The sequence below is a fragment of the Pelmatolapia mariae genome, linkage group LG4 (assembly GCF_036321145.2).
Source record: "Pelmatolapia mariae isolate MD_Pm_ZW linkage group LG4, Pm_UMD_F_2, whole genome shotgun sequence".
NCBI classification, from domain to species: Eukaryota; Metazoa; Chordata; class Actinopteri; order Cichliformes; family Cichlidae; genus Pelmatolapia; species Pelmatolapia mariae.
The window spans coordinates 29,970,492-29,997,267 of record NC_086230.1 but is presented as its reverse complement, the minus strand read 5'-3'; the positions used below and the strand labels follow the sequence as shown (position 1 = coordinate 29,997,267).

Sequence of the window (26,776 nt, the reverse complement as noted above, 5' to 3'; positions counted from 1 at the left end):
ACAGTGATACGGCGCACTACCGCCACCAGCTGACGAGGAGTATGAATTGGATTGTATTGTCTTGATGCATGCTCAATCACCCAGGTAAGTAAAAATCCCAAAAAGTTGATTCTGTCCACTGAATCACTGAATCATCCACTGAAAACGCTAGATGAACAGAATCGACTTTTGGGGAATTGGATTGTATATTTCAGAAATACGTGTATTACAGACGTATATAGTGAGTTGTGTGTGAGGCTGGACACTTAGAAAGGAGAAAAGAACTTGTAACGATTGGTTAGGTAGAGAGGTCGAGCTGGATGGGATTTAGTTGTTAAAGATAGAGATACAAAAGTACTAATGAGTGAAGAGAAAGTTCTTAGACTTAGAGGTGGTGATGAAGGAAGAAAATGCGTGAGATGGGAGAATAGTTAGTGAAAGTCCGTAGAAGCAAGACAGAATACATGTGTGTGAATCAGAGGCGAGTGCCATGATGTGAAGACGGTGGCACTGACAAAAATACAGGAGGCAGCGATGAGTATCCAAAGTATATAAGACAACCAAGACAACCAAGAAAGGGCTCCCCAGTGTATAAGGCCTTTCATGTGTTTACACGTTGGAGCCTTTTAGATTCTAAATTCTCTGAGGGCCATAAGGATAAAAAGGATAAGTGGATGTCAAAAATAGACACAAGCAAAAAAATGATGAGCCACATTTTCAGGAGGCCATTTAATGTTTTTCTGCTTTTAGATATATGGATAAATATTCGCTTTTTCTGAAGAAAGCTCAAGAATCAAGGGACATTTGCCCCACATACAATGAGAGACTTGATCTAAACTTAACTGATATTAAGTTTAGATCAAGTAACAGAAAATGCAGAAGTGAGAGGGCTGAGCATCTCACTTCCAGGTAGCACTTCTTGTCAGTAAGGTTGGTTTCAACTGCCGGTGTATGACCCATCAGCTCAAAGCAGACTCAAGCGCAGAGGCGAGAGAATATAATGTTACCAGGGTTTTGTTACCAGGAAGTGGGTCGAGTTATTTATATTTCAACGCTCGTCCTCTTGTTCATGAGGGAGAACCGGTGGTAGTAACCTGAAACTATACATTCAAACATTGTCTGGATCTGGAGGAGAACAATCGGCTTCACGAGCAGGAATGACAAGAATCAAAGAAAATATGTGCGAATGTAATTAAGGTAACGTCCACGCGAGAGGGCAAACTGACCCTGTGAGCGATTTATCATTGGCAGGGGTAAGTCTGAGTCACCGTTTTCTATTATGTCACTGTTGTTTATAGTTACTAGACAAAACTGTCGGATTATAGTAGATACAATTTAGCTGCACAGCTATACACCTGTTTTCATCATGACTGCAACTTACTTATAGAAAAAGCTCATAATGGTTAAAATAGCAGTATGAACACAGCAGTACAGCAGTAATAAATTTACAATATAAGTATTGCAGTTTTTCGGTTCCTCCGTGACATGACATGGCAAGATTATTTAGCGTGGCTTAAATGGCTTAAGTTTCATTCAAATCACATTTAAAAGACATTAAAATCAAAAGCAAAAAGTTAAAGGTACATAAACCCATTAAAGTTAAATATCTGTACACTTTTAATATTTGCAGACTGTTTCACTAGAAACAGAAGATAAAATCTGCCTTGCTTGGTTTCACTGTAATAAGGAACACAGAGTAAGCTTGACTCTGACGACCTGAAATATCATTGCTTAATTTTTTCGAATTATTTATTTAGTTTTGAGTCCATTTTTTGAGTTTTTTCTATTGTTTCAAAATGTTTCATTTTGTATTGCTATCATACCAACAAATCCATTTTGCTTTGACACACATAAAACAAGTACAGTAATTTAAGGGCCATGCATATTTTGCCGTGTCACTCTTCTGTCATGTGTTCGTTACATCTAGTGCAGATTTTGATATAAATATCATCTGAATGCATCAGCGCTTTCTCTTTTTCAGGTGTTGTGATGAAGCTTCATGAGAAGATTTTAACCCATTACCTCTCGTGCACATCTCCAGTGGATAAAGAGGGATATCTCAACAAAAAGGTTTGAGATGATATACATCATAAACAATGTGAAATCACTTTTCATGTGCAAATACAATCTTTTTGTTTGACTTCATTTATCTTAAATGCCCCCGTAGAAAAAACGAAATGACACCTACCACCGGCGGTGGTTTGTCCTGAAGGCAAACTTGCTTTTTTACCAGGAGCGCCCAGCTGACAGACACCTGCTGGGTGTCATTGTGCTGGAAGGGTGTGCTGTTCAGCACTCGGAGACCGATGGACATTTTACCTTCTCCCTGGTGTTTGGGCCTGGACTCAAAACCTACAGATTTGCAGCAACAGATCGCCAGGGTCAAGAGAGCTGGGTGAAAGCTCTCCACTCAGCCAGCCACTGTTACGTCTCCATGCTGGTGAAAGACCTAGCGAGACAGTATGAAGGTGTGTTAGGAGTACTGCCACCTATACATCAAATTCTCATGTTTTTTTGCTTTCAATCAGCCATTTTTATATGGTTTTAATCTATGGTTTGCCCAGCACTTAAACAGCTCACTGAGCTTTTAAAAAAGTATAAAAATAGAATAGTCTGGTGCGATTACAGCAAGTTATTTCCCCTAGTCCTGAAATATCACAGCACATAACCTGAATGTAAAATGTAACTGTTGAAATTTTTACACTTTATATATACAAGCAAGGTTTTCTCTTCATATTTTGGTTTCTATTCACAGAAGCTAAGCAGCAGCAAAGCCTGGGTGAGTCCCACCCCTCTGTCAGTGCCCTCAAGCTGCCCACAAACAGCTTCTTATTCACCACAACGCAGCAAACAGCAGTAGTCAGAGAGGGGAGGAGCTTCAGTGCCAGCACCCTTTTACAAGCACCTTCCATACCAGCTAAAGCAGTGGCAAAAAAATCCCCCAAACTTTGGACCAGGAGACATGCTTGTGTCACACCTCTTAATGGACCAGCACCTTTGTATGGGGAGTGGCCTTTGATGGGATTTGACCTGTTCGAGGATTTTAGCAAACTCCATGATTATTATGGCCAGGAAGTGAAGAAAGCGCGAGAGGACTGGCTGAAAAGTCGGCAAAAAGAAGAGGACCACACTGATCAAGATCTTATTGACCTGGGGTGAAAGAAAAAAGAGTTTAGGGTTTCCTTAGGAGGAACTGAGATGGGGTGAGTCATGTGTGTCAAAGAGGAAGCGAGCCTGTTTTAGTATTTTGACATTTTTGGCAGACACCTGACATCTGTCTGATCAACGCCGATCATTTTTAGATTAGCTTTAAACTCTTTACAGAAAGTTCAGATTTTCTAGATTCTGTGAAGAAAACACACTGGAATGTAAAGCAGGGTAGATGCTGTTCAAAGGGGCCTTTTATTTTTATATTTTATGGCAATATTTTACACCTGTGATTTTCTTGCTGTGGGACGCCCACCATGATGCAGTGTTAAATAAAAGAGTATTATATGAAATTCATGGTATGATCAAATTAAACTTGTCTATTGTGTTTTTATGACTTGTAATTGGTTCGTTGGCATGTTGACACACAACTTTGATGCACAAAATACAAATGAAAACATAACTCAAAAGAACCCCTTCTTAAATCTACGCCTGTGATTAACAGTGGTGGTAAGAAAGTCCATGTCCTGAAGGTAGATGAGCTTAAATACCATCTAAAGCAAAAGAAAGGAGAGAGTGCAAGCATGAGTGTCACCGGTGATTTGTGACAGCAGGATGGCAGCAAGAGTGAAAGGGAAGGTTTAGAAGATGGTAGCGAGATCTGCTATCATGTATGGTTTGGAGATGGTTGCACTGACAAAAATACAAGAGGTGACAGAGTTGAGTATGTTAAGCTTTTCATTCGCAGGTTAGAAATCAGTACATCAGAGGGACAGATCAGAAAGTCAGAGCGGCAAGGCTGAGGTGGTTTGGGCATGTGAAGAGCAGGGATTGTGGATATACTGGACAAAGGGTGGAGGAAAGAGGAAAACCACAGAGAAGATTCATGGATGTAGTGAAGGAGGGTTGCTGTGACAGAGGAGGTAGATGAGCCGCTGTGGTGATTTCTAAAAGGAGCAGCCGAAAGAAGAAGAAGCAGTGACCTGGATGACTGAGAACCTTCACAGACAAGAAGAAGCAGTGAAGGAACATGAACAGTAGAGGGAGCTGCAGGCACAGTGTGTGACTAACTGATTTATGGAAACATGCAAGAGACACAAAGAATGCAGCTGGTGTTACATATTTAAGAAAATTAAGTGGCTTTAGTTAAGTTAGTTGCTGCTTACTTTTATCAGCAGCGTCCACAATTCAGCTGTCCTGCAACTTGAAAAACAACAACAGACACCTGAAGTGCTTTTGAAATTCACTGAATGGCGATTGATGTAACACAATCACAGATGGACTCAAATAACCAAACAGAGTAACCTCAGACTGGACGGTGATCAAACACACAGTATGACATTACAAACTCTCATGTCTCCCGTGTCACTCCAATTTGCTAAGGCCGTCTTCCCCATAGGTCAAGCAGGGAGCTTCTCCACATTCCAGACCCTACAGACACACATACCAATCATCCAGAAATGATAGATGGCTTCTCAAGAGCGTGGTGGGATGCGTCACATTACAGCACAGGCGCCTGCAATGTACACACACATCTGTATGAAAGCATTCCCTCACCACAGCGGCGAGTAAACACATTGTGCAGACGGTGAAGTCAGTAAACTGCAGCAGCTGAGACATCTGTGAAAAGTTTGAGATGTTGCAGCTCGTTTGCATATTTTTTAAGAAGTGCTTGACTCTCGTGTCCAACTAGAAGGGCCAGTTTGAAGAAAACCACTTTGATTTATTTGTTATTTCACTGAAGACCGATTTTAAAATCAAAACTTTTCCCTTTCAAAAAGACAAATCTAAGAGGAAGCCATTGAGTTGTTGTTATTATTTTCAGTCACAATCACATAAAGAACACAAATAAAAAACCCAAACACACACAGTGTTAAAACAACAGAAAGAAACAGGCTAAATGATGTTTAAAGCAGATACAGTGGTCACCATATGCTGATATTAGAAGCAATGCAATCTGTTGAAATGCATTAAAATGTTACACTGAAGTAATATGATTTATTCTTTTCTCTAAGTTGCAAGATCTAACTTGTTTAAGTAAATCCTAAAGTGTAAACGCACTGAATGATTATTGTGGGAGCAGATTATGGAGCCCCTTTTAAAGCTAAAATACAGAGTTTCAGTGGTGTTTAATATGGCGCTGCACGTGTTGGCACTGTCACCTCACAGTAAAAACGTTCCTGGTTTGAACCTTTGTTTCTGCGTGGAGTTTGCCTGCTTCAGTTTCCTCCAACAGTGCATCTCAGGTTAACTGGTGATTCTAAAGTGGCCGTGCATGAGCGATAAATGAAGTGTACAGAAAAAAAAAATATAGGCAAATCTTATCTTATCCACTTCTTCCTCTTAAAAGTAAAAACTGGTGTGATACATATAACGCCTGCAATGAGATGTTGATGGGCTAGTGAAACAGAGGTCAAAGGTCAACAAGAATACAAAGTAAGTACTGAGACTCAGACCCTGGAATTCCTGCACGTCCAGTGAAAACAAACACCAGCCTAATTCAGATTACTGAGGGACTGGAAACCAGTAAAAAGCAGAGATGTGACTCATCAGTGGCTGGTGGGGAGATAAGTGGAAACACAAACAGTCTCAACCACAGAACAAAAATAAATGCGCCTGATTAATGAAATGAAAACAGATTATCTCTGAAGTAGATTTGGATATAAAACCTGAAAGAGCAAATGAAGGAAAGCATTTTGCTATTGGGGGGGGGGGGCGCGGCACGTCGACAGACTGTTAGGTTTATTTAGCTATTTTGGTCGCACTCAGCTGTCCCTTTTATGCTCTTCTGGGAATGTCTGCTGCCATCACCCTGCCAAGTAATCCCTTTATATTTAAGGGGGTGGGAGCCTGAGGGGTAGACGGTGTGAGAGGGGGCCAAACAGGTGGGAAAGTGTTCATGAGTGGAACCAATCAGAAAACACACACCTCTGTAGTGATGAGAAGGCAGAGCCTCAGACAGAGATTAATGGTGCTTTCACTTGTCTGGCATGTTGTCGTACATTTAAGGCTCGCAACACCCCTTCGGAAAAAACAAACACACAAAAAAATGAGAAAAAACTGAATTACACAAAAGAGCAACTCACACTACACATTGCAAATTAATTGCCATTCTGCCTGTAAAAGGTAGTATTGTAGTTTTCAGGCCTCAAAATTAATCTTACATATGAAGCGACTATCTGCTTCCACAATCAAAATTTTATTTAACTAAGAGACATCATAAAAATGGACATGTTTAAAAATTAAATTACTGGTGTGCAAACCTTTTGGCTTATCCCTTATGTCTTTGGTTAGTCCAATAAAAAAACTAATTTAAATATTGAAAGTTAAGTAAAGTTAAATTATCCCTGCATGGGTATTAAGAATCTAATTAAGCCACACATTACGTAATATCTGATTTTTCTCTAGGATTAAACTTTTATTAATAATTTAAGGTCATTTTCTTAAAATTACTTTCAGAATGCAGGAAGTATTCGTACATTGCTCTTTTGCTAATAAATAAATGTTTTAGGCATTTCGTTTATCACCCCCTGCATATCTGTGACCTATAATAGCAGAAATTGTTTAATTGTGTATTTGTTTCAATTACATTATTAATTATTATAAACATAACAATTATGTTGTTTTTATTATTTTTCATTTGTTTTTTGCTTTTCATGTTTCATTGTTGTGACACTAATATGCATCCCTAACATGTTTACATTGTTTGCACTAACATTTTAATTATTAAACAATGAGACTGTTGGATAAATAATTTGTTTAAGCTCTCATGTGCCATTTCACCATAATGGAATAGGTTTAAAAAGACTGAAAAAGAAAGGGGAAATAAATAAATAAAACTCTTTTCATAAAACAGACCAGTTTGCATTTGCATTAATGCATCCAGAAAGGACGGGGGTAAAATACAAATAGAAACTGTATATAACTAAGTCTGTAAGCATGAATATCCTCAGATACCCTTTTCTACAGCACGATTCTAAAGTATTTCAGTGTAAGTAAAAAAAAATATTGCTTATATATCTTGCTGTTGCTCGTTTTATTAATGGCTGCATGTTTTTATGTAGTACTACGTATTTGATCCTGCTAAGCAGCTCCTGTCATCATAACTTCCATGGGAAAATCCCAGATTTGACATCAGCATCGTCACTTTGTCACGGCTTAAAAAAAGAAAGCAGCGCTGTGCACATTCAGGGTAAGAGCTTCATCAGTTGCTGAGCATATAGAATGCCTGTATCTCAAACTGTAATATCGCAAATGGACATCACAAACCAAAAATAAAGTCAGAGTGGCCTCTGTGCCTTTCTGCAGGCGGATGGAGGTGGACAGAAGGAGGGGAGGAGAGGCAGTGTCCAGTGGTCCAACAAGTATATATGTCCTGAATGTCCTTATTAGTCCACGTGGGACTGCAAACCTGCAACATGGTCCCTCAGCTATCAGGTTTACTTAATTCCAAGACTCTCGGGTCTATTTTTGATCTCCTGTAAGGTGATACGCTGCCCCGCCATTCTGTCTCCTTCACTTTTGCCATCACTTCATCCTTGACCATCCTCTCTCTCTCTCTCTCTCTATTTCACATACACACACACACCCTCTCGCTCTCTCTCTCTTTTTATTCCCATCCAAACTTGAGGCTGCGGCTAAAGTTAGATTGGCTGGTGGAGTAGTATATAAGCCCCCGGGAATAAACGTATAACGCGGCTTCACACACAGTGTCTTCCCTTTCTTGATCACCCAAACCTCAGCTCTCAAGATGGTGAGTACCAGGCTTCCCACATCTCTGCACAGTGATGGTGGAAATATCTACAGGAGAATTTGAACCAACCCCATGGATTACATTTTTTTTTTTTGGTCTAATTTTGAAATAGAAATTCCAGAATAGAAGTTTGGATTTTGGAGAACTGGATTTTTGGTGATGCAGCTGTAAAGAGCCTTGGATTCTAATGAATTGTTGCTATTAGTCGATACAAATTTTTAGATACATTGCACGCCAAATTGATTAGTTCGGAAAAGCTAAATTGAGGAAAAAATATCAAATTCATAAAATTTCACACAAGCATAACTTGTGTTAAATTAGCTATCATGTTTTTTTAACAAGCCTGAATGATGGACCTGAACTTGAACCTGAAGTGTAATCTGGATGAGCATTGATTTCCAATCAGACAAGTTTAGAGTGGCTACGCAAAATTGATTATTTTTATGATTTTAGTATAATTTATAAAGCTTATATAGCTTAGAAAGGTTAATATTATTAAACATCCTATTGAGATAGATTGATAAAAGTAAGGGTTACCGAATCTTGTTCCGCACTCATCAGCATCCCAGATTCATTTGAAGATGATGTGCTTGTCTTTGTCCTCCAGGCACCAAAGAAGGCCAAGAGGAGGCAGGCAGCAGGAGACAGCGGCTCCTCCAATGTGTTCTCCATGTTTGAGCAGAGCCAGATTCAGGAGTACAAAGAGGTGAGGTCGTCTTCATCCCTACTCCATAAGCATCCCTGATGGCTGAACGCCCTGGAAGCGTTTGACAGTCTCCGATTAGTTGTCAAAGATATTTAAATAGCCTCAGAATCTGAATCTGTGCAGAATTAGAGTTTGGTTTAGCAACTCTAAAGATCTGTTTTCACAGCAGTTGCTATTTTGCATGCTTCCACTTCTCCCCTGACAGTTTAATAATCATAGGAATGTCGTTAGGAGCAGCGCTGAAATTTCGACACCATCTGAAGCGCTCCGTATTTCATCCACCTCTGACTCCCCCCCTCCTAGCTACTGTCAGCTGTCACAGCTGGGTAAAGTCTGGGATGCCAAGGAGAACAAACTAACCCCTGTTATGATGCAGAAAAGAAAAACAAAGGGGTTAGACTCACTTTTGGGTATGACATATTTTTAAAGGTTTATTTTTCAGATGCCACTGAACATTTGATAAGATTAGAAAGAAAAGGCAAAGTGCAAAAGCAAAAAGTGTAAAAAAATAAAGATTAAAGGTTGTGTCAGAGTTCATTAAGGTCAGGGAGACTTGATTTGAGAAGAGCACGCCGTCACGACTCTGGATAACGATGGTGTCCAGGTTTTCAGTGTGTTGCCAAGTGATGTGAGCTCCGAATAGAACATATTTATCCCCTGATAAGTGATACAGGCTTCTTAAGTGCCACACAGGGAACACATGTAATAATGATTAGCATGATCTTAGCACATTGCATAGATGGAAAGCTAGCAGGCAGCAGGATGTATTTGTAACTATCAGCACAAATGTGTGTGTGTGTGTGAGAGAGAGAGAGAGAGTAAGGAAAAGGAGAGCAAGGGGAGAAGGTGGAAAGAAAGGTCAGTGAGTGAAGTTCAAGTCCAAGTCCAAGGGGTTATCTTAAGTTTCATGGTTGTAAGATGCAGAGTAGATCAGACAGCTGTACTCTAATGATACTTTCCCAAATTAACATGTAAGAAAAGACTGGGGTGGGGGGATTAAACACCCCCTCCTGCCACCAAAAGCCCACTAAGGCTCTTTCTTACACAGTATCGTCTATCATCATTTGTGTGTCAAAGATTCTTACCAGCTGCCACTTTATTGAACAAACTATTGACAGAGGAGTTCGTAAATGCCTAAAGAGGTCTGATCCCGCCTAACCACACAGACCGCATCAGCCCCAAGTGTTTCCTTCCAATATTAAACCCAAGCGTTTCTTTCCAGGCTTTCACAATCATTGACCAGAACAGAGATGGTATCATCAGCAAAGATGACCTGAGGGACGTGCTGGCCTCAATGGGTGAGTCCAGATGGAAGCAATTCACACCCCAGAAAGCATGTGTGAATTCACTTCACGCTCTCTCTCATCTTGATTTTAATTTCCATGCTCTTCAGGCCAGCTGAACGTGAAGAATGAGGAGCTGGAGGCCATGATCAAAGAGGCCAGCGGCCCAATCAACTTCACCGTCTTCCTCACCATGTTCGGAGAGAAGCTGAAGGGTGGGAATCCCATTTTCACCAAACGACTTATATTACACTGGCGCTAAAGTTCCCCGATTTCCTTTTAAGTGCTTTCAGATAAAGGGGTGCTAACACATGATGCACAGTTATGTGTTAATGCTAATGCTTGCATATTTTCCCGCTAACATTGTGTAACCGACCCCCTGTCCTCACCAGGTGCTGATCCCGAAGACGTTATTCTTAGCGCCTTTAAGGTCCTGGACCCCGAGGGTACCGGAACCATCAAGAAGGAATTGTGAGGACTTTTAAAACAATCTCTTTTATCATCTATGTTGGTCCAAGTGGAAAGAATTCAGAATTTAAACCATTAAAATCTTTTTTTTTTTAACCTATTCCAGCCTTGAGGAGCTCTTGACCACTCAGTGCGACAGGTTCACCAAGGAGGAGGTAAAATCAGTAATTCCACATTTTGGCACAGTGGCCCTTTGATGTTGTTACTGTACACTGTTACTCAGCCCATCTTTAAGAAATAAAATTAATTAAAATTAAATAATTATTAAATAATTTAACAGAAGAAAGTTAAAAAGTTCTATTTTTTATCTAGATTGGGATATGGTAGCGCCCTTATTTCTTTGGATATTTGGGATGGGTCTTCCCTTTACTGAAAAAAATGTACACCCAAGTCTATTTATAGACTATTTTTGTAGTCTTTAAAACAAATCCTTACTGTTCCTTTAAACATATAATTTATTATTATTCTTCAGTGAGAGATTATTTGACTGACGGACCAAATATTTAATTATGGACCATGCTACTTTCTCAATGTGGTGAATTTCCAACTTTGCTTTTCTCCCTCAGATTAAGAACATGTGGGCCGCCTTCCCCCCAGATGTTGCTGGCAACGTAGACTACAAGAACATCTGCTACGTCATCACACACGGAGAGGAGAAGGAGGAGTAAAGAAAAATCTAGAAGACAAGAAAGACAACAATCCCTTTGCTATTCTGCCTTCCCTGTCCTTTTCTTTCCTCCTTTCTTCCCACTCACCTTCTGTGTAAGCCCAGGTGCTCAGCCGCTCATGTTTAAACCAAAGACTTATCACACTGACACATGAGATGACTGACGCCCGAGGGATGTCTATGTTTGCTTATGGGGAATAAGGATGATTATTATTAATAAAAATTATCCAGTAACATCATTTCCAACTTTTCTTTCCGTGCAAACAGCTTCTGTCGTCTCACCTCTTCGTCTCTGTGTGGCCCGTCACTCTAGCCTCAAAGGTGCTTTAGTGTGAATGAATCGCGTCCCCTCTGCTTCCCTCAGTATCTGAGAGGAACACATTATTTGGAGGGACACACCAAGCATGAGGACTTCATTCCAAATTTTGAAGATGTCCTTCTGAGTAGAGGAGGTGAGGACAGAGAATTTGCAGGTTAGATTAGAAAAAAGTTACCTCATTAAAGTGACGGAAACTTTATTTATTTGAAAAGTTAAAAAAAAGAAAAAAAGAAAGAAAGAAAAGGTTGAAGGAGAGGAGAGAAAGGGCCGAAAGAAAACATTCAATTCTTCGATTCCTTTCCCTCCCCTCCTTCTAGCAACTAACAAATCACCTTTTTTTCCATAAGCTGTCTTGAATCCAGTGACTGGACTCTTCCTCACCTTTCCTCTGTAATGAATAAAAGGGAAAAAAACTGAATAAAAATCTCTTTTCTTTTGTACAATAGTGTGTCTGTTCAGTGGCTCTGTGGGGCAGGGTTTGAGCAGCAAAAATCACCCATTTGGTGACATCTGGTGGAGCTTCTTCCTGCCAAATATGGGGGGAACAATTATAAATAAAAACAGACTCAGCCGACTCTTAACTTCAAAATAAAATGCTGGTTATTTAAATCAAGCCTAGATTTTTAATCTTTCCAAACATGTAGGCCACACACCAAAAAAGAAAAACATTACCCAAGTGATTTAATATATTATGGTTTATTACTCATCACAAATGTCATTATCATCATTAATTATAAATACAATAGTTGCAGATCTGAAGGAATGAATTCAATTAGCTATGATTTTATTTCACTTTCGCCAGAGAAGAGAGTGACATGTAAACTTAAAGACACTAAAGACGTAACGGCATAGGAAGAAAAAAAAAACCCAAACAGCTGAGACACATTTTCCTTTTTTGAAATGTTTGCATCAGTTGAGTTATTCCCAATGAAATGTACTTAAGAATTACAACTTCAGGGTCAATGGAGAAATGCACAAAGGACCTGATACAAATAGGCTTTGTCACTATTGCAGAGCAGAGCAAAGAGCAGCTAGTGTCAGATTCATTTGATCATCACATCACTTCCAGCCCCCTGAACAAAGACAAACGACACCATCATCCAGATGTGAGCTGCGAGGACATATTGCTCATAAATACCATAGTCCACGGGCCTGAAAGTGTTACAGGGGAAAAAAAAACAAAAAAACGTGGTGAAGCACAAAATCCTTTCCCCCACCCCCTGACGGCACCACTCAGATCAGCACGATCAGAGGTAAAATCAATGCTGCTGTCACCACATAGACACACGCCAACAGACATGATGAAGCAAAGTTTGCATAGATGTGTTCAGATTATCCACACTAAACACTACACTTAATCTGTGCCTATAATGCGCTGCCGTCGAAACAGAAGAGGGAAGGAGAGTGTGATATTCATATTTATATATAAATGACAGCCCTGTGAAGACCTGAAACAAGTGGGAAAACAATGAATATGGAGGACATGTTGGCTACAAGTACACGAAAGTCCCTCTAATCATCAACTACCAAACAGTACAGTTAAAGAGCATCAATGTTTGTTTTTCTTGCCATCAAATGGTTTACACTAACTACCTGGCACTATTCATCATATACTGACAGGGTTCAGCGCCACTTAATGTATGCATAAATATGTTACAGTACAGAACATTGAGTGTAAATACATTAGGGAGTTAGTCCATAAGTCATTATGAATGTTACAACACAACTTGGTGAGACAGAAGTACTTAAGATGTTCAATTAAAAACCACTTTTTAGTATATGACACAGTACAAAGACCTTCAGTTCCTAAATATTCTGCCAAAGTCAGTCGTTCTAAAGTTTGTTCTCTCAAGTCTAAGGCTCATTTTCCCCCCCACACTCAAGTCTGTTAATACTGCACTTCAGTAAACTGGAGACTCGTGAACCTAAGCTGACCAAACCAACAGTGAAAGTAAACCAAAAGACATGCATTGAGTTTGCTGAAGCTGAAGACTTAATGTGCAAAAAGAAAACAAAAAAGAAAACAAGAAATGAAATAAAAATAAAAGACTTTAAACAGTTCCTCTGCAACTACGCTGTGTAGTCAGCCTCAATTCCAGTCAACCAGGTGTCTCTCACTTAGATAGAAAAATACTCAGATCCAAAATAATAATAATAATTCATAATATACTATATTTGATTAAATTAACCACTTTTTACATAAATACATCAGAGCCCAAAAGGTCAAAGATCAGAGGTTAATGCTACATTGGCACACCTGGCACCTCCAGTCAAGTGGCTTCCTATAGGTCCACAAGGCTGAAACCAGCCTGCTGAGACGCTTGTTTTCCATGTCACCGCACTAAAGAAGTGGTCAACTTCAGTGGTGCTTTGTGACAAAATGACAAGTGCAAAAAAAAAAAAAAAAAATTCTTCATTCTCTTACGATACTTGAAATCACATTCTAATGAGTTAAGGAACCCATACCAAATTTTGGCTGCGCACACGATTTTGTTCAATGAAACTGAAATAATACTAAACTCACAGAAGGATATTTGGTCTGCAGGACTTGTGCACAGATACAGCTTGCATGTTAGCACACAAGCAATTTACTGATAATGTTGTACCTCCTTTTTTTAACCCTTGAAAAAAAACAACAACAACAACAACAACAAAAAAAAAACCTAAAACAAAAAAACTAAAACCTAAAATAAAAACATTACCTGCTTGTCCAAAACAAAAACAACAAAAAAAAGAGTGACCCATTAAAACACTGCCGTCACTACAAGACTACAAGGTACTGTTTTTCCTCTACTTCTCCCTCTTTTGTTTTTGTTTTTGTTGTTTTTTTTTAATCTAATCTAGTAAAAGTTTGAAAACACAGAAGGGATTCAATGGTAGTTTGACTTAAAACAAAAAAGGGAGGCCACACAAAGCACATTGACACATTTCACTATACTACTAAGGCACAGACAACATTAAACGTGACAATAAATACATCCTCAACAATATTACTAGCATTTCTGTCTTCAGTGCCTGCGTTTGAGATGACTTTAAATGATTTATTTTCGTTTTCTCCCCTCCCCCAAATAACCCTTTTCATCAGATGAGACGTGACGGGGCATATGGAGTGTTAACACGATCCTATGTATCGTAGGTAGACCTTTTATTTACATTTTTTATGGCACCGTAACAACTTCTGCAAGCGTTTGAGCCGATTTTTCCTCACACCACTGCCATCAGTTTGATTAAAATAATTAAAAAAAGAAGAGGAAAAAAAGAATTTAAAAAAACTAAAACAGAAAGTGACTGCAATCCTTTATATATAGAATAATTAAAAAAAAAAGTTTCACAGTCCATGCTCCAGTTGGGGAAAAAAGAAAGAAACAAAGGAAATTTTGTCCCATCTCACGAGAGGCAAAAAGTGCCCCGAGGTGCTGTTGAAACCATGATCCAGTTTTCTCCAACATAGTCCTTAGACTACTTTAAATCCTTGAAATGATGCATTATATAGGAAGCCATCCCATTTTTATATTAGTCACTGTTTTTGGGGATCTTTTGTTCCCCTGACCTCTTTTTTTGTGTTGTTTTGTTTGTTCAGCCTCCCTTTTTTTGTTATCCTGGAATGACGAGGTGGAAAATTAGGCCGACTCTTTCGCTGCTGCAGCTCCATTTTTGTCCTCTGCATCCCCTCCTCCTCCTCCTTTGTCTTTTTTCTTGCCCCCTTTCTTCTTCTCTTTTTCTAGCTTCTCTTTCTCTTTTTTGAGCCTCTCTTTTTCAGCCTTTTCTTTTTCCTTCTTTTCCTTCTGTTTTTTCTTCTCATCTTCCTTATCCTTCTTCTTGTCCTCTTTGCTTTTCTTCTTCTTCTTTCCTTCTTCCTCCACGTTTGCGGCATCGGCTGGTGGAGGTGCCGTTTCTTTTTTTGAATCTGGGCATGGGGGCAGAGGGGCGTTGTTTGCAGTAGGAGAAGGGATAGTGGGAGTAATTTGCTCCGAGACGATCTTAGGAGAGGGGGCCAGAGTAGCGGGGGGTTGTGGTGTGCTTTGCATTGGGGCCCAAGAAGCAGGCTCGCCCTGTGCTGATGTGCTCTCTGAGGCTGGAGCAGGACCATGAGATGAACTAGCCACCTTTGATACTAAGGGGCTCTGTGGTGCTGCCTTCTGACCTGCCCCTGGGGGCATAGGTGGTTTCTGGCTGGGCCCTCGGTTCGAGCTCGATGTTACTGCGGGTGGTGACGGAGGTGGAAAGCCCTCAAATCCTGACGGCCCTGAGAAGGAGCCCTTCTTGGCGTGGGAGTGGAAAGGAGCCTTAGATTTGCGGAAGCCAGGGAGTGACAGCAGACTGGAAGAGGCCCTGAGGGGTCCTGGTGGTGGGACCGAGCTTCCTAGGAAAGAGAAGCTTCCACCAGAGCTGATGGAAGCAGCTCTGCGTTTGTACTCAAAGATAGCTCTTGTACCGTGAAGGCGGCGTCCCGGCTGGTGCATAAGTTCCCCTCTGGACTCCCTCCACTTCCTCACCTGAATGTTGCACTCTCTCTCTATGAGTGCCTCAGTCACTGGGAGAGCGACGATCTGGACAACAAAACATCAGACAAAGTAGAGACAGACAGAGGAAGTGAGGATAACAAGATGAGCCACAACAGGATAAAATGACTAATAACTCGTGTCTCTGAGTAAAAACAGAAACAAGTTTTATGTACACGGCCTCCACAAACACTGACCTCCTGTACCAATATGTCCTCTCTGATAGTGTCGGGTGAGATGTTTCTTAGACGCTCCATGGTCTCATACATGCCCTGAAGTTCCCGAAGTTTATCCACAGAGCCAAGCATCTGTTTCAGTAGCACCAGGCCGACACGGAAGACTATCTTCACTCCTACACACAGACACTTAAGTTAGGTTTCTTTCAATCTAGAAAAACTTAAAAAAAAAAAAAAAAAAAAGCAGTTCTCAAAGTTTTGTTAAAGGGGAAGAATTATGCATTTTCTTATTTTCACAAGTCATAAACACCGATACAGTTGAGGACATAGACATTTTCTATTCTTGGTTGTGCACGATGTAAATGAGGGCTGATATTCCTAATATGGTCATCTCAGGCACACCGCTCCACAGACCACAGAAGAGGGCGGGGCTTCTGTGGTTGCAGCCACACCGCCATGTTTCGAGCATTTCTGAATAGAGCAGCTTTAAAGGGAGGAGAAAGGGGAGCTACAATAGCTTGAAGAGGATGAACACTATGACTGCAAAAGCCCCAGCGCCAGATAAACGTGGGTTACTTTGAACGGTGAATCATGAAAAACTACTACAGCAGAATCCAATAGCAAAAATACGGAGATGGAAAAAACACCCTTTTTCTCTTTTTCCACAGGATTAAAATAAAAATTATTTAACAAAAAAACAAAACAGTAAAATGCTGCATTCTTACAGCTCCTGCATTTAATCAAATCAGGTTGCTGGTCGTAAAGTACCTGCTATTTACATTTTAAATTTAATTTGATGCATTTGGGTTTTATTTTTTTGCTGTTTTATTTTATTCTATTGTTCTTAACTTATTTAATGTACAGCACTCTGGTCCTGTGCTGGCTATTTTAAAGCGCTTTATAAATAAAATTGGATTGGATATTTAAGGTCAGACTGTTTCATGCACATTTGCAAGTAATTTATAAACAGAGGTACATGGATCAAATTCACTAAACAGACAAAAGCGCTGACAACTGGCTGTGAAACCTGCAGATATTAACGGTACCTTCACAGAAGAACATGTCCCATACACGCAGGACACAGGACCATGGTAAAGTGCGTGAGAAGATACACATGAACCACTCCGTCATGTAGAGAATGGGGTCGATCTTGAACTTCTTAAGATGACGATACGCCATTGGACACGTGCGACGCAACAGAGAGAAAAAGATCTCGCCATCAAGTTGAATCGCTTCCTAAAGGGCAAAAAAAATAAATAAAAAAATTAAAACAAAGTTATTAAAACTGAGATAACTGTGTAACAGACTAGCAATACGTGTTTATTCACTCACCAGTCCTGCACTGTAGTAGCCAGGAAGATATTTCTCACATATTTGGACGAGGCACCAAAACGCTTGCTGTGAAACAGAAAGAAAAGTTAAAGGCTTGCACTGCAAACAATAAATTGTAGATTGAAAAACAAATATATTCTGACTTATTATAGTGTGGGAGAGGACTATGTGGACACTACACTACAAGTAGATTGCAAAATACTAAGAAACAATATAAAAAGTAGAACTTCTCATCAGTGTTGTAAACACAATTGAGTATAATCAGAGTGCGTTTAAAGCAGATATGTGCATTATTATGCCCTCTGCTGCTTCATGTGTTTGCTAAGCAAGTGTATTTAATATTAAAGCATTAACCACTAAAACAAAGAGCAAAACTTGACTGAATAACATCAATTATTTCCTGAATACATCTTTTTATGTCAAACAAACAAACAAACAAACAAAAATCAGCTTGCCCAGCTTTAAATAGATGTTGGTTTCATAAGAAAGCATTATCTGAAAAAAATTCTGCAAGTCTAATTGTGACAAAGAGGTAAAGGCGCAGTTTGCTATGAGGTACTGACGTGAGAAAACAAGCCTTACATAACACAGTTCACGCTCACCTGTTTATTTAAAGAAATGAGCAAACTTAGATTTCACACTGCGACAGTAACATTTAAGCAGGTGTGGTCACAATACTGTAAAAACATCAGCCCACGCTGTTTCCATCGCGGACAGAAGTGAGGTCACAGAAAGAAATGATGTCACCTTGTAATGTGGGTTAGGGGCGGTTTAATAAGCATTTTAGGCTTCTTCGGTCTCCTATTTTTAATTAAGAAGACTTTCCAGTGAAATAACAACCAAATAAAGTCACGTTTCAGATGCGTTTTGTTTTCTCGCTCTGCCTACTCTCTTTTGTCATGCGCCCTCTCTTTATTAACGTGTCAGCAGAGGAGGGATAAATAGAAAGACCAAGGCTAAACATCCTTGATTTCTAAGAAAGTCTGACAACACACATAACTAAAGGTTGTAAGATTAACTCATCATCCAATGTGTTAATTCATCCAGTTTCCTTTTTTTCTCTTATTTGAAAACAAACGCTGCACACCGGATTTAAAACACTGCTTCAAATGATACATGTTTAGATATGGAGGACAAAAGTAAACTGGACGGTATTTAACATACCTGCATTTACTTTAGTTCTTTTGTAGTAAAAAGAGACTTTCACCACAAGTCATTGTTCATATATTCATGAGACTTTCTCAAGAAATCACGCTTCTGAAGTAATCATTGTGAAACTAACACTCAAAACCTAATGAGAAACAGTAACCTAACCATTCTACCCCTCACCTCAGCAGGCATGTGCATGAGCAGCACTGCAGCCACCGGCGCTTGGGCCTGGCAGTAACCCTCATCAGGCCGGTAGATGGTGTAGGCCTTGAGGATTCGGTACAGATCCTGTTGCCTGCAAGAACAAGCATGACAATTATTCAGTGGCTTACGAGGGGAACATGGGTGTTACCTCCAGTTCATGAGCTATTCAAAAAAAATTACATAAATAATAAATATTAATAAATAAATAATTTATTTCAATAAACTTGAAAGAAAATGAAAGAATATTAATTATTCTATACAAGGATTACTTCAAACATCTTTTTAAAGTACACATTTGTTTTGTTCATTGGCTTCGTTTTGTCACGTTACCCTTTTTTCTCTTTTTAAATTTCATCTTTGAATGTCTGATATCACTATTACTGCTACCTTTGATTCTGCCTTTAATCGAATCCAATTTGTTTTATTGCGGAAGCCAAATTTCCCTACAAAACAATAACAAAAGTTTACCAGGAGTGTCTGAAAAAGCCTAAAAAAAATATATTGAACGTTTTATTGCTGATTGCAGACCCACAGCCAGCAGCTTTTATTAGTCCTTTTTCAATGAGCTACTGTGATTCTGTGTTTTATTCAGGATATTATTACATGGCACAGCCTTAATGTTTACCGACAGATATAGTAACATCCTACTGTGGACCCTGCCCTGATACGCAGCTACAAGGATCAAATCATTTCCAAGTAGTGCAGAGTGCATGGTGTTCCTTTTTTAATCAATCATGCATGCCATGGTTCCTCTGGTATAAAATAGACTGTGTTTGTGTTTATTGTTTTACCCGTGGCCACCGCGAGCAGCAAACATCTCATGAAAGGGGAACTGCCTGTGGAGATCCTTCTCTATAATGTCCAACCATTTAGCCTCTCCCTGCTCTCTCTCCAGCTCCTGTAGGGAAAGAGAAAACAAACAAACAGGTTATCAATAAATTCTCTGAAAATTATGTTTTAGCCATAAAAGTGGATTATACAGGACGTTTAATAATTAACTAAAAATAAAAATGCTGGCAAAGAAATTCTTTCATAGATAAGAGGAACAATAAGTTCGTAAATGGCTGAACACCGCCTAGTCAAGGCCAGACCCTCTCAGAGGGGCAGGGTATCAACAGGCAGGATTACTGGTCCTGATAAGAGGCTTATTGCTCACTAGGCCTGCGCCTGCGCCCCTTTAGCACTCCTGGAGCTGAAAGTGGCCTTCTCAACCCCACTACAAGCCACTTAGTCAATACTAAAGATATCTCCCCAAATTTTTGAACCAGCTGCAATTGTCTTAAATTGAAAGAGAATAAAGTTGAATAACAGAGATCAAATAATTTGTATTTATTCCACGTTCTACATTGAATAAATGAAAACTAGTTCATTAGTGCTAAAAATGACATGGTAACTGTGATACCTCAAATTTCCCAGGGTTGTCTCTTAGAAGCTCCTCACTGTTGGACAGCAGCTGCCAGGCTCTTGCTCTGAGAGAGGATGGAATCCCCTTCCTACAGCGCAGCTTCACCTGTAAGGCAGACATTTAGGCCATCAGCTCTGACATAACGTTTACCCATCATTAATTCATACTATATGTTCTTTGGGGGGTTTCTGTGTGTGTGATTCTAGTTTTTACTGGCAGCAGTGACGTTATAAATAAAGATTTTCAACTTGAATGTTTCATTAATAAAGATCAGATGTGTGACTTGATTGTTCTGTTATTTATTTAATTTTTTAGCAGTTCTGTTCTCACTTTTACCATCACATACTGAAAGGCTGCTGTGTGTGTACCTTCTGGAAGCGATGTTTGACCCACTTATCCCAGTGGCAGAACATGTCAATCCATTTCATCTCCCGCTGTCGTGCAACTTCAACTCGAACTTCCTTTTCACTGCAATAGTGAGTAATATAAAATGACTTTATGCTGACAGAATGAGGAAGTTCTTTGTTCTTTTGATACCACTAAAAACTACACTTTGAGATTTGTAACTTTAATCTAATGACACAAATGGCTTGCCTCACTATGTCTTGCATTAATTTGCACAATATTTTGCTCACTCACAGAAAATCACGAACAATGACAGGAATTGACTGGCACTGACACTCAGGGCAAATCAATAAGACTTTAATTATTCAACAGAGGAAGAGCAATTAGCTTGTCAGAAAAGTAAAAGCAAATCTGACAAAAAAAAGGGGGAGGAAGAGAGCAGATGGGAAATACACCACAGACAGAGTCAGTACATAATGAGTCACAAAAGCGCTCTCAGCACTATCTGAGTCAGACCAAGGGGAGATAAAGGACAGACAGATATGTTTAGAGTAGCATAGAAGAAGAGGAAGGCAGGAAAGAGAGGCTGGGATGGAGAAGACGATCTCTGTGGGTCAGATGGTGTAAAGTGGCCATAGGAAAACAGTCAAGCAAGAGTTACACTTGTCTGAGTAAACCAATTTTGTGGTCATGATTTAATAGTGTCTCATATTTCAAATAGTGATCCATCTGCAGTGAAGCTTACCATGAAAAAGCAGATTTTTGCTCTGTTTTGTTTAAAATATTAATATTACACAGCACATGGTTTTGTACAGTAGCTGGGAGTGTGTGTGACTGGTTAATGTGTACTTACCCCCCTTCACTGTACTGATTCCCACCTAGGAAGCCATACTTGTCAGTGCGTCTGACAGTTAGGCCATTAATCTCTGAATCTGACCCCACAGAGCTGCCATCTTCTCCCAGTCCAGACAGAGACTCCAAAGTTCCCGACATCAGGCTGGCTGACTCAAGGTAACTGAGGGTGTCTGGTGCCGGCCGGGGTTTGGGTAGAGCGAAGGACAACGGTGGCTCTTGGATCAGGGGGAGTGGTGGGCTGTGGGGTTCAGCTCTGGTAGGAGTAGCAGGCAGTTCTCCCATCCTGGCTTCATTGGGAGTACCAGGCTTTGGGGACAAAGGTGGAGGCTCGTTTGGAGCATTTTGTGCTTCTTGGAGCGGCTGAGGTTTTTCTCCTTCAGCTGCTGCTGCTGATGATGATAAGACTGGAGGAGCAGGTGCGGGATTGGGACCTGCAGTCGTCTGGGGTTGTCCCACTTTAAGTTGAGCTTCTTCTACAACAGGATTTGGGTTACAGGTGACATGCAGGCTAGGGTATAGGTTAGGACCAGGATTTAGATAAGGAGAGGGGGACGCCTGTGCCACTTCGCTTGAAGCTGGTGGCTCACTCATTATTTTAGGGGTCTCAGTTTCAGTATTCAAGATCTCCACAGTGGAAGGATTTTTAGTCTTTTTCTCTGTATCGTTTCCTGCTGATTCTTCATTCCCTGGAGCAGGCTGCTGTACCGATGATAGAAGGGGAGTCTCAGCTGTGAGGTCGGGAGGATTTGAGGATCGGTGGGGAATCAAGGGTGACCCCCCTGCCAGTACTGCAGAAGTTTTTCCACTCAAAGCTTTGTCATTAAAAAGGGAAGACTTGGGTATGGACACCTCCCTGGTAGACTCTGTAGCAGTGCTGTTAGGTGGAGGAAGCCCTGGTGATGACGGAGGGATAGATGGAGCTGCATGAGGATCACCCAAAGCAGGTGGGGATGGGGATAAGGTGGAAAGCTCAGCCATGGTTCCACTCTCTCCTTTAGAAAAAGAAAAGAAAGAAGAAAGATGAGCAGTTGAATTTTAATTGTAATAATATTAAACTCACAGCTACACAAATAGTGCTGCTACAGAGGGATAAAGACACAAATCTTATCAGCAACGGGTCAATAATAAAATAAAGCATGGGTATGAAAGTGTATGAAAACAGACTTCTAACAATTCCTTTGTAACTCTTCTTAAAACAGAAGCAGTTTAACAATGAGTCAAAATTTTAAATTAATATTATTTTTAAACTAATATAATACATTCACTATAAAAAAAATTCACAGCCCATCCCAGATTTCCCTCATAATATCAAGTGTGCTATCAACATAAACCTAACACCAATAGATACACGAAGCTACATTTCCTCTTTTGCCACAAAAGCTTATATTGTACAGTGAAGTGATAGTAGTGTGTCTACATAATTCAGGAACTTCTTATTTGTAGTCACACAAAGGCTCACGGCAAAAAACACACAAAAATGAAAACTCTTAGCAAATACATCAGAAATGTACTTAATCGATGATTAAGCCAGTGTCCCAGAAAATGCAATTTCCTCATTAAATGCACGAGTGCACTGGTATTCAACAAAGCGGACGGACGACCATGGTGATCCAGCTTTTTTGCTGATGGAGCAGGTTCATGTTTGTGGTGGCTGCTCCAGACAGCTATGTGTTACGAGCTAGCAGCTAATAACACCACCACAATAGTCACAGTCACTTTGTTAGTATGTCCTCTCAAGAGGCCTTGCTACAAGCGACTCAACTTCCCGATTCGGCGCGCTGAGGCAACATTTTACGAGCAGCTAATAGTTAACACCCACCCTGCCTCCCTGCCAGGCCCCAGCTGAGCAACGTCCACAGGCCTTGTCCACCCCGCTACCCCCCTATCAACTATAACTTCAACTCCACTCTTCAACTCACCCACACCGGCGTGTCACTGTGATCGGTCCGCCTGGATAGCCAGCCAGGGGGTTCCTGTCGTCTCGTCCCCCCGCCACAGCTCCGGTTCCGTAACCTTATCCAATTAATGAGAACACGAAAAGGCGACACCGGGGCAGGAACCGCTGAACGGGGAGATGAGCTGGGAGAACAAACGTCCCGCAATCCGTGAGCTAGCTAGCTAAGTTAACAGCTAGCTACGTTAGCTTATTTAACTATTAGCATTAGCCCTGATAGTGTTCTGTTTCTGTTAGCCGTGCTAGCTAGCGGGATGCCTCGGTACCGCGGTTACACATGCGCACTTGTTCGACGCATTCTCACCAAAGTCAAGCGAGTCTGTAAGTGATAATTTTCATTTTGTAATAAGCCGACTTTCTGTGATCAGATGTCCAGGCACAGCCGCAGGGGCTCGGCAGACACGAACAGCCTGTATTTCCTACTGACAGCTACGCGCGCGTTCGCGTCAAAAGACGACGAGCACGCACACGTACAGGAACCTCCCTGCTTACACACTGTCGTCGCTTCCATAAAACTAATTTAGAAATTCGGGATAATATCAATAGATATGTCTAATTTTTTATTGTTGTGAACAATGACGTTTGTTTCTTACAAATCTATGTTAAACACCCCCACTGCACTGTTTACTACTTTGGATTGTTATGTTAATGGGAAGTGTTTCACTAATGGCTTAATGGTTCTTTTTGTCAGTGTCACCATCTTCAAACCATACATCACTACCGCCTTGTAAATCTTTTCTTTCACTCTTGTTGCTATCCTTTTGTGAAAAATCACCCCTGGTGCTTGTCTCCACCTGCTTCACCTGGCCTGCATGCAGTTCCTCAACTTTGTTGCGCGCTGTCTGTTACTTTTGATGGTGCGGCTCATTTAAACTCATCTACCTTGACTATCTCTCCTCCTTACATGTTTACTATTACACCTGTCTCGGTCTCATTCACACACATTTTCTGCTATGCTTCTATTGAGTTTATCTTTCATATATCTTTTATTAGAAGCAAGTATCACAATTGTTACAGGTTAATAGGACATATGCCCCCTTTCTGCTTCTATTGAGTTTAATTCAGCATATCTTCACCTCTCCAGGTTTTCTTCCACCTTTTACCTACTTTTATCGTCACCATAGTTCATAGAGACTCCTGCCTGACCTCATCTGTCAGTCTGTCCAACACCAATGCAAACAAGAAAGAGCTCAGAGCTAATATCCGATGTAGTCCCACCCTTACCTATTGCACACCTTGCCACTATCTTGCTGTCCTCGTACATGTCACGACCCTCACATACTTTTCTGCCTCCTGATTTCCTCATTGCAGTATTGCAGTTTCTTTTTGACAACTTATTGTAGGCTTTCTCTAAATCCACAAAGACACAGAGCAACACCTTCTGACCTTCTCTACTCTTCATCAGCAGTCTCAAAACAGACATCTCATCTGCAGTGCTTTTTCTTGTCATGAAATCATACTGCTGTTCGCTGATCATCACCTCTGTCCTCAACCTAGCTTCAACAACTTTTCCTATATCTTCATGGTATGGCTCATCACTTTTGTCCCTATGTAATTATTACAGGTCTGTACACCATCCTTGTTTTCAAAAATAAGTACCAGTCAGTTAATTCATCAGACATCCTCTCACTCTCCAGGACTGTGTTAAACAATCTGATTAAAAACCCACCTCCCTCTCTCCCAGACATCTCCATACCTCCAAATGCATAGATAAACACAGATGTCTTCCACTGTTCATTTGCTTCATAGCTGTTTTCAGTTATTAGTGTCAGGTAAGGAACTAAAGGGAAGTTTCAAACAAGCAGGTCATATCAAAAGGAGAAGGCCACAAGATTTCCCACATCAAAATAATGATGGGAAGTTAGGTCAATGAAATCGATCTATTATCTTTCTTTTTTTTTTTTTTTTTAACTTTGTTGGTGTGTTCAGTTGCGCCACTAGATGGCGCAGTTGCATTTCATTGCGACGAGTTGATTAAGTCTGAGTTTCTAGATGCAGATTTCACCATGGCAACGGGAAAATAAAGAGGAGCGTCTCCTTTTTAATCCAGTGGGCCCAGGAATGTGCGTGTCAGTGATGACCGCCTGCCTCAGAGCACTCAAGTAAGGATTACTGTCTTAGAAAGCAGGAGGGGAGGTGGGGAAAGTCATTTTGATTAGCTTGGACCACTCTGTCAACATCGTAGCATAAAAATTTGCATGTGAAAGAAATTGACCATAAAAACATATGGGGACACAGTTTATTTATGAACCTGTCATAGTCACACCCATAGTAATAGAGAAATCCACAACCCTGATGGATTTAACAACCTTATTTTGCTGCTCATGCCTGGAAAAATGACGTCTTTATAGCTGGTTCAGAAACGCCTAGGATTTCCCCCAGATGAGCTGGAGGAGGTGGCTGGGGAGAGGGAGGTCCTCCCTTTTGTGTTAGACTTCTGCCTCCAAGGGGCTGAAAATGGATGGATGGATTGTATTGCTTAATAAGAGTTACAGAAAAACTCTGCTGTAATGTTCCCCAGTGTGGCCATTTGTAATTTCTAATCTAATCTAATCTAATGTCAGCCTTCACTGTTTCCTCTCTTGTAGCTGTAGGAGAGATGTTTTATCGAGTTATTGTTAATAGTCATAGTTAGATCATAGTAATGGTTTCCTATTTAACTGAAAAAATGCAGGGCAGCTTTACAGGTCTTTATTGAATGTAAGTTTTATCTGTAAAGGCAAACATGTTATGAGCCATTTTAGATAAGGACCAGGGAACAGAATGCAAACAAAATAAATGAAATATGAACATAAAAATTTGGTCTAAACAGGATGAGCTGCAAAATGGCCATGCTGGACCTGATCCTTGAGTCCTTGATCTTTTTCTGTAGGACATGGTTTGCTGATCCATTATGAAGCCTCTAATACCTTCAGCTGGATCCAGTTCTGGGCAGACCCACAGAGTCTGCTTTATGTGATTTTCAGTGGTACAGACACTGTACCTTTCAAATGCTGTTTGACATAATAAGTGAATCTCAATCTTTGAACAAAGACAAACATTAAATGTAATCAGATTACATTCAGACAGTCTGTCTGCTTTTAAAACACCCCTTTAAATTCCTTTAGTTTAGACTTAGAGTCTTAAAAATCATTTCTGTTTCATTTCTGTTCCTTACCCAAATATCCACATCATATCCAAGGTTCCATCTGTAACACGAAATGTTTCCATTAGTGCGACTGATTGCAAAACAAAGAACAGATGTCTTTTATTTAAACAATGATTGCTACAGTGACTTACAATAAATGTTGCAGTGCAAGGAAACTGGCTGACCCTTACTGTCCACAGAGGTGGAGGTCTCTGTTTTCTCTTTGTCTCTCTAGTTCCTGCTTCCTGGAACAGGACCCCCACCTGCCACAGGTCCACAGAGTGGCTTTTCTGACAAAAGATTGTAATTTTTTTTTAAAATTTATATTATTTTTTGTCTTCTGCTATTCCTGGAGTAATGATGTGATGCCAGCATTACAACAATGGTGTTTCAATCACAAAGATG

General features: G+C 40.3%; 3 protein-coding genes across 5 annotated transcripts; 2 read left to right on the top strand and 1 right to left on the bottom strand.

Moving 5' to 3' along the window:
• The first annotated feature begins 9 nt into the window (after window positions 1–9).
• Window positions 10–3,461, top strand: pheta2 (PH domain containing endocytic trafficking adaptor 2). 3 transcript variants are annotated; one of them, XM_063472371.1, is made up of 4 exons: window positions 10–84; window positions 1,961–2,049; window positions 2,213–2,447; window positions 2,735–3,461. In XM_063472371.1, the coding sequence occupies exons 1-4, from the start codon at window positions 69–71 to the stop codon at window positions 3,136–3,138; spliced, it is 744 nt and encodes a 247-aa protein (XP_063328441.1). In that variant the 5' UTR covers window positions 10–68; the 3' UTR covers window positions 3,139–3,461. The 3 variants fall into 3 exon arrangements, with proteins under 3 accessions (XP_063328441.1, XP_063328439.1, XP_063328440.1); XM_063472369.1 differs by having other exon boundaries at window positions 2,147–2,447; XM_063472370.1 differs by lacking the exon at window positions 10–84 and adding an exon at window positions 844–1,232 and having other exon boundaries at window positions 2,147–2,447.
• Window positions 3,462–8,488: 5,027 nt separating this feature from the next.
• mylpfa (myosin light chain, phosphorylatable, fast skeletal muscle a) lies at window positions 8,489–11,004 on the top strand. The gene is made up of 6 exons (XM_063470826.2): window positions 8,489–8,585; window positions 9,808–9,883; window positions 9,979–10,083; window positions 10,261–10,339; window positions 10,443–10,491; window positions 10,903–11,004. The coding sequence occupies exons 1-6, from the start codon at window positions 8,550–8,552 to the stop codon at window positions 11,002–11,004; spliced, it is 447 nt and encodes a 148-aa protein (XP_063326896.1). The 5' UTR covers window positions 8,489–8,549.
• Window positions 11,005–12,019: 1,015 nt separating this feature from the next.
• Window positions 12,020–23,678, bottom strand: LOC134626488 (TBC1 domain family member 10A-like). The gene is made up of 10 exons (XM_063472368.1): window positions 23,210–23,678; window positions 21,289–22,282; window positions 20,459–20,558; window positions 20,088–20,195; window positions 19,477–19,583; window positions 18,662–18,776; window positions 17,333–17,398; window positions 17,047–17,236; window positions 16,022–16,176; window positions 12,020–15,872 (listed from the first exon to the last, which is right to left on the bottom strand). Exons 2-10 carry the CDS (start codon window positions 22,266–22,268, stop codon window positions 14,943–14,945), a joined length of 2,751 nt encoding a protein of 916 aa, XP_063328438.1. The 5' UTR covers window positions 22,269–22,282; window positions 23,210–23,678; the 3' UTR covers window positions 12,020–14,942.
• Window positions 23,679–26,776: the final 3,098 nt, after the last annotated feature.

Coding starts and splice junctions, on each gene's coding strand:
- pheta2 (XM_063472369.1), top strand. Junction 2,050..2,146: donor AGGGATATCTCAACAAAAAG/GTTTGAGATGAT, acceptor ATGCCCCCGTAG/AAAAAACGAAATGACACCTA. Junction 2,448..2,734: donor CCTAGCGAGACAGTATGAAG/GTGTGTTAGGAG, acceptor TTCTATTCACAG/AAGCTAAGCAGCAGCAAAGC.
- mylpfa (XM_063470826.2), top strand. CDS start 8,550: ATGTTTGAGCAGAGCCAGATTCAGGAGTACAAAGAG. Junction 10,340..10,442: donor GGAACCATCAAGAAGGAATT/GTGAGGACTTTT, acceptor AACCTATTCCAG/CCTTGAGGAGCTCTTGACCA. Junction 10,492..10,902: donor ACAGGTTCACCAAGGAGGAG/GTAAAATCAGTA, acceptor TTTCTCCCTCAG/ATTAAGAACATGTGGGCCGC.
- LOC134626488 (XM_063472368.1), bottom strand. CDS start 22,268: ATGGCTGAGCTTTCCACCTTATCCCCATCCCCACCTGCTTTGGGTGAT. Junction 19,584..20,087: donor ACAACCCTGGGAAATTTGAG/GTATCACAGTTA, acceptor CTTTCCCTACAG/GAGCTGGAGAGAGAGCAGGG. Junction 17,399..18,661: donor TCATGCACATGCCTGCTGAG/GTGAGGGGTAGA, acceptor TCTGTTTCACAG/CAAGCGTTTTGGTGCCTCGT.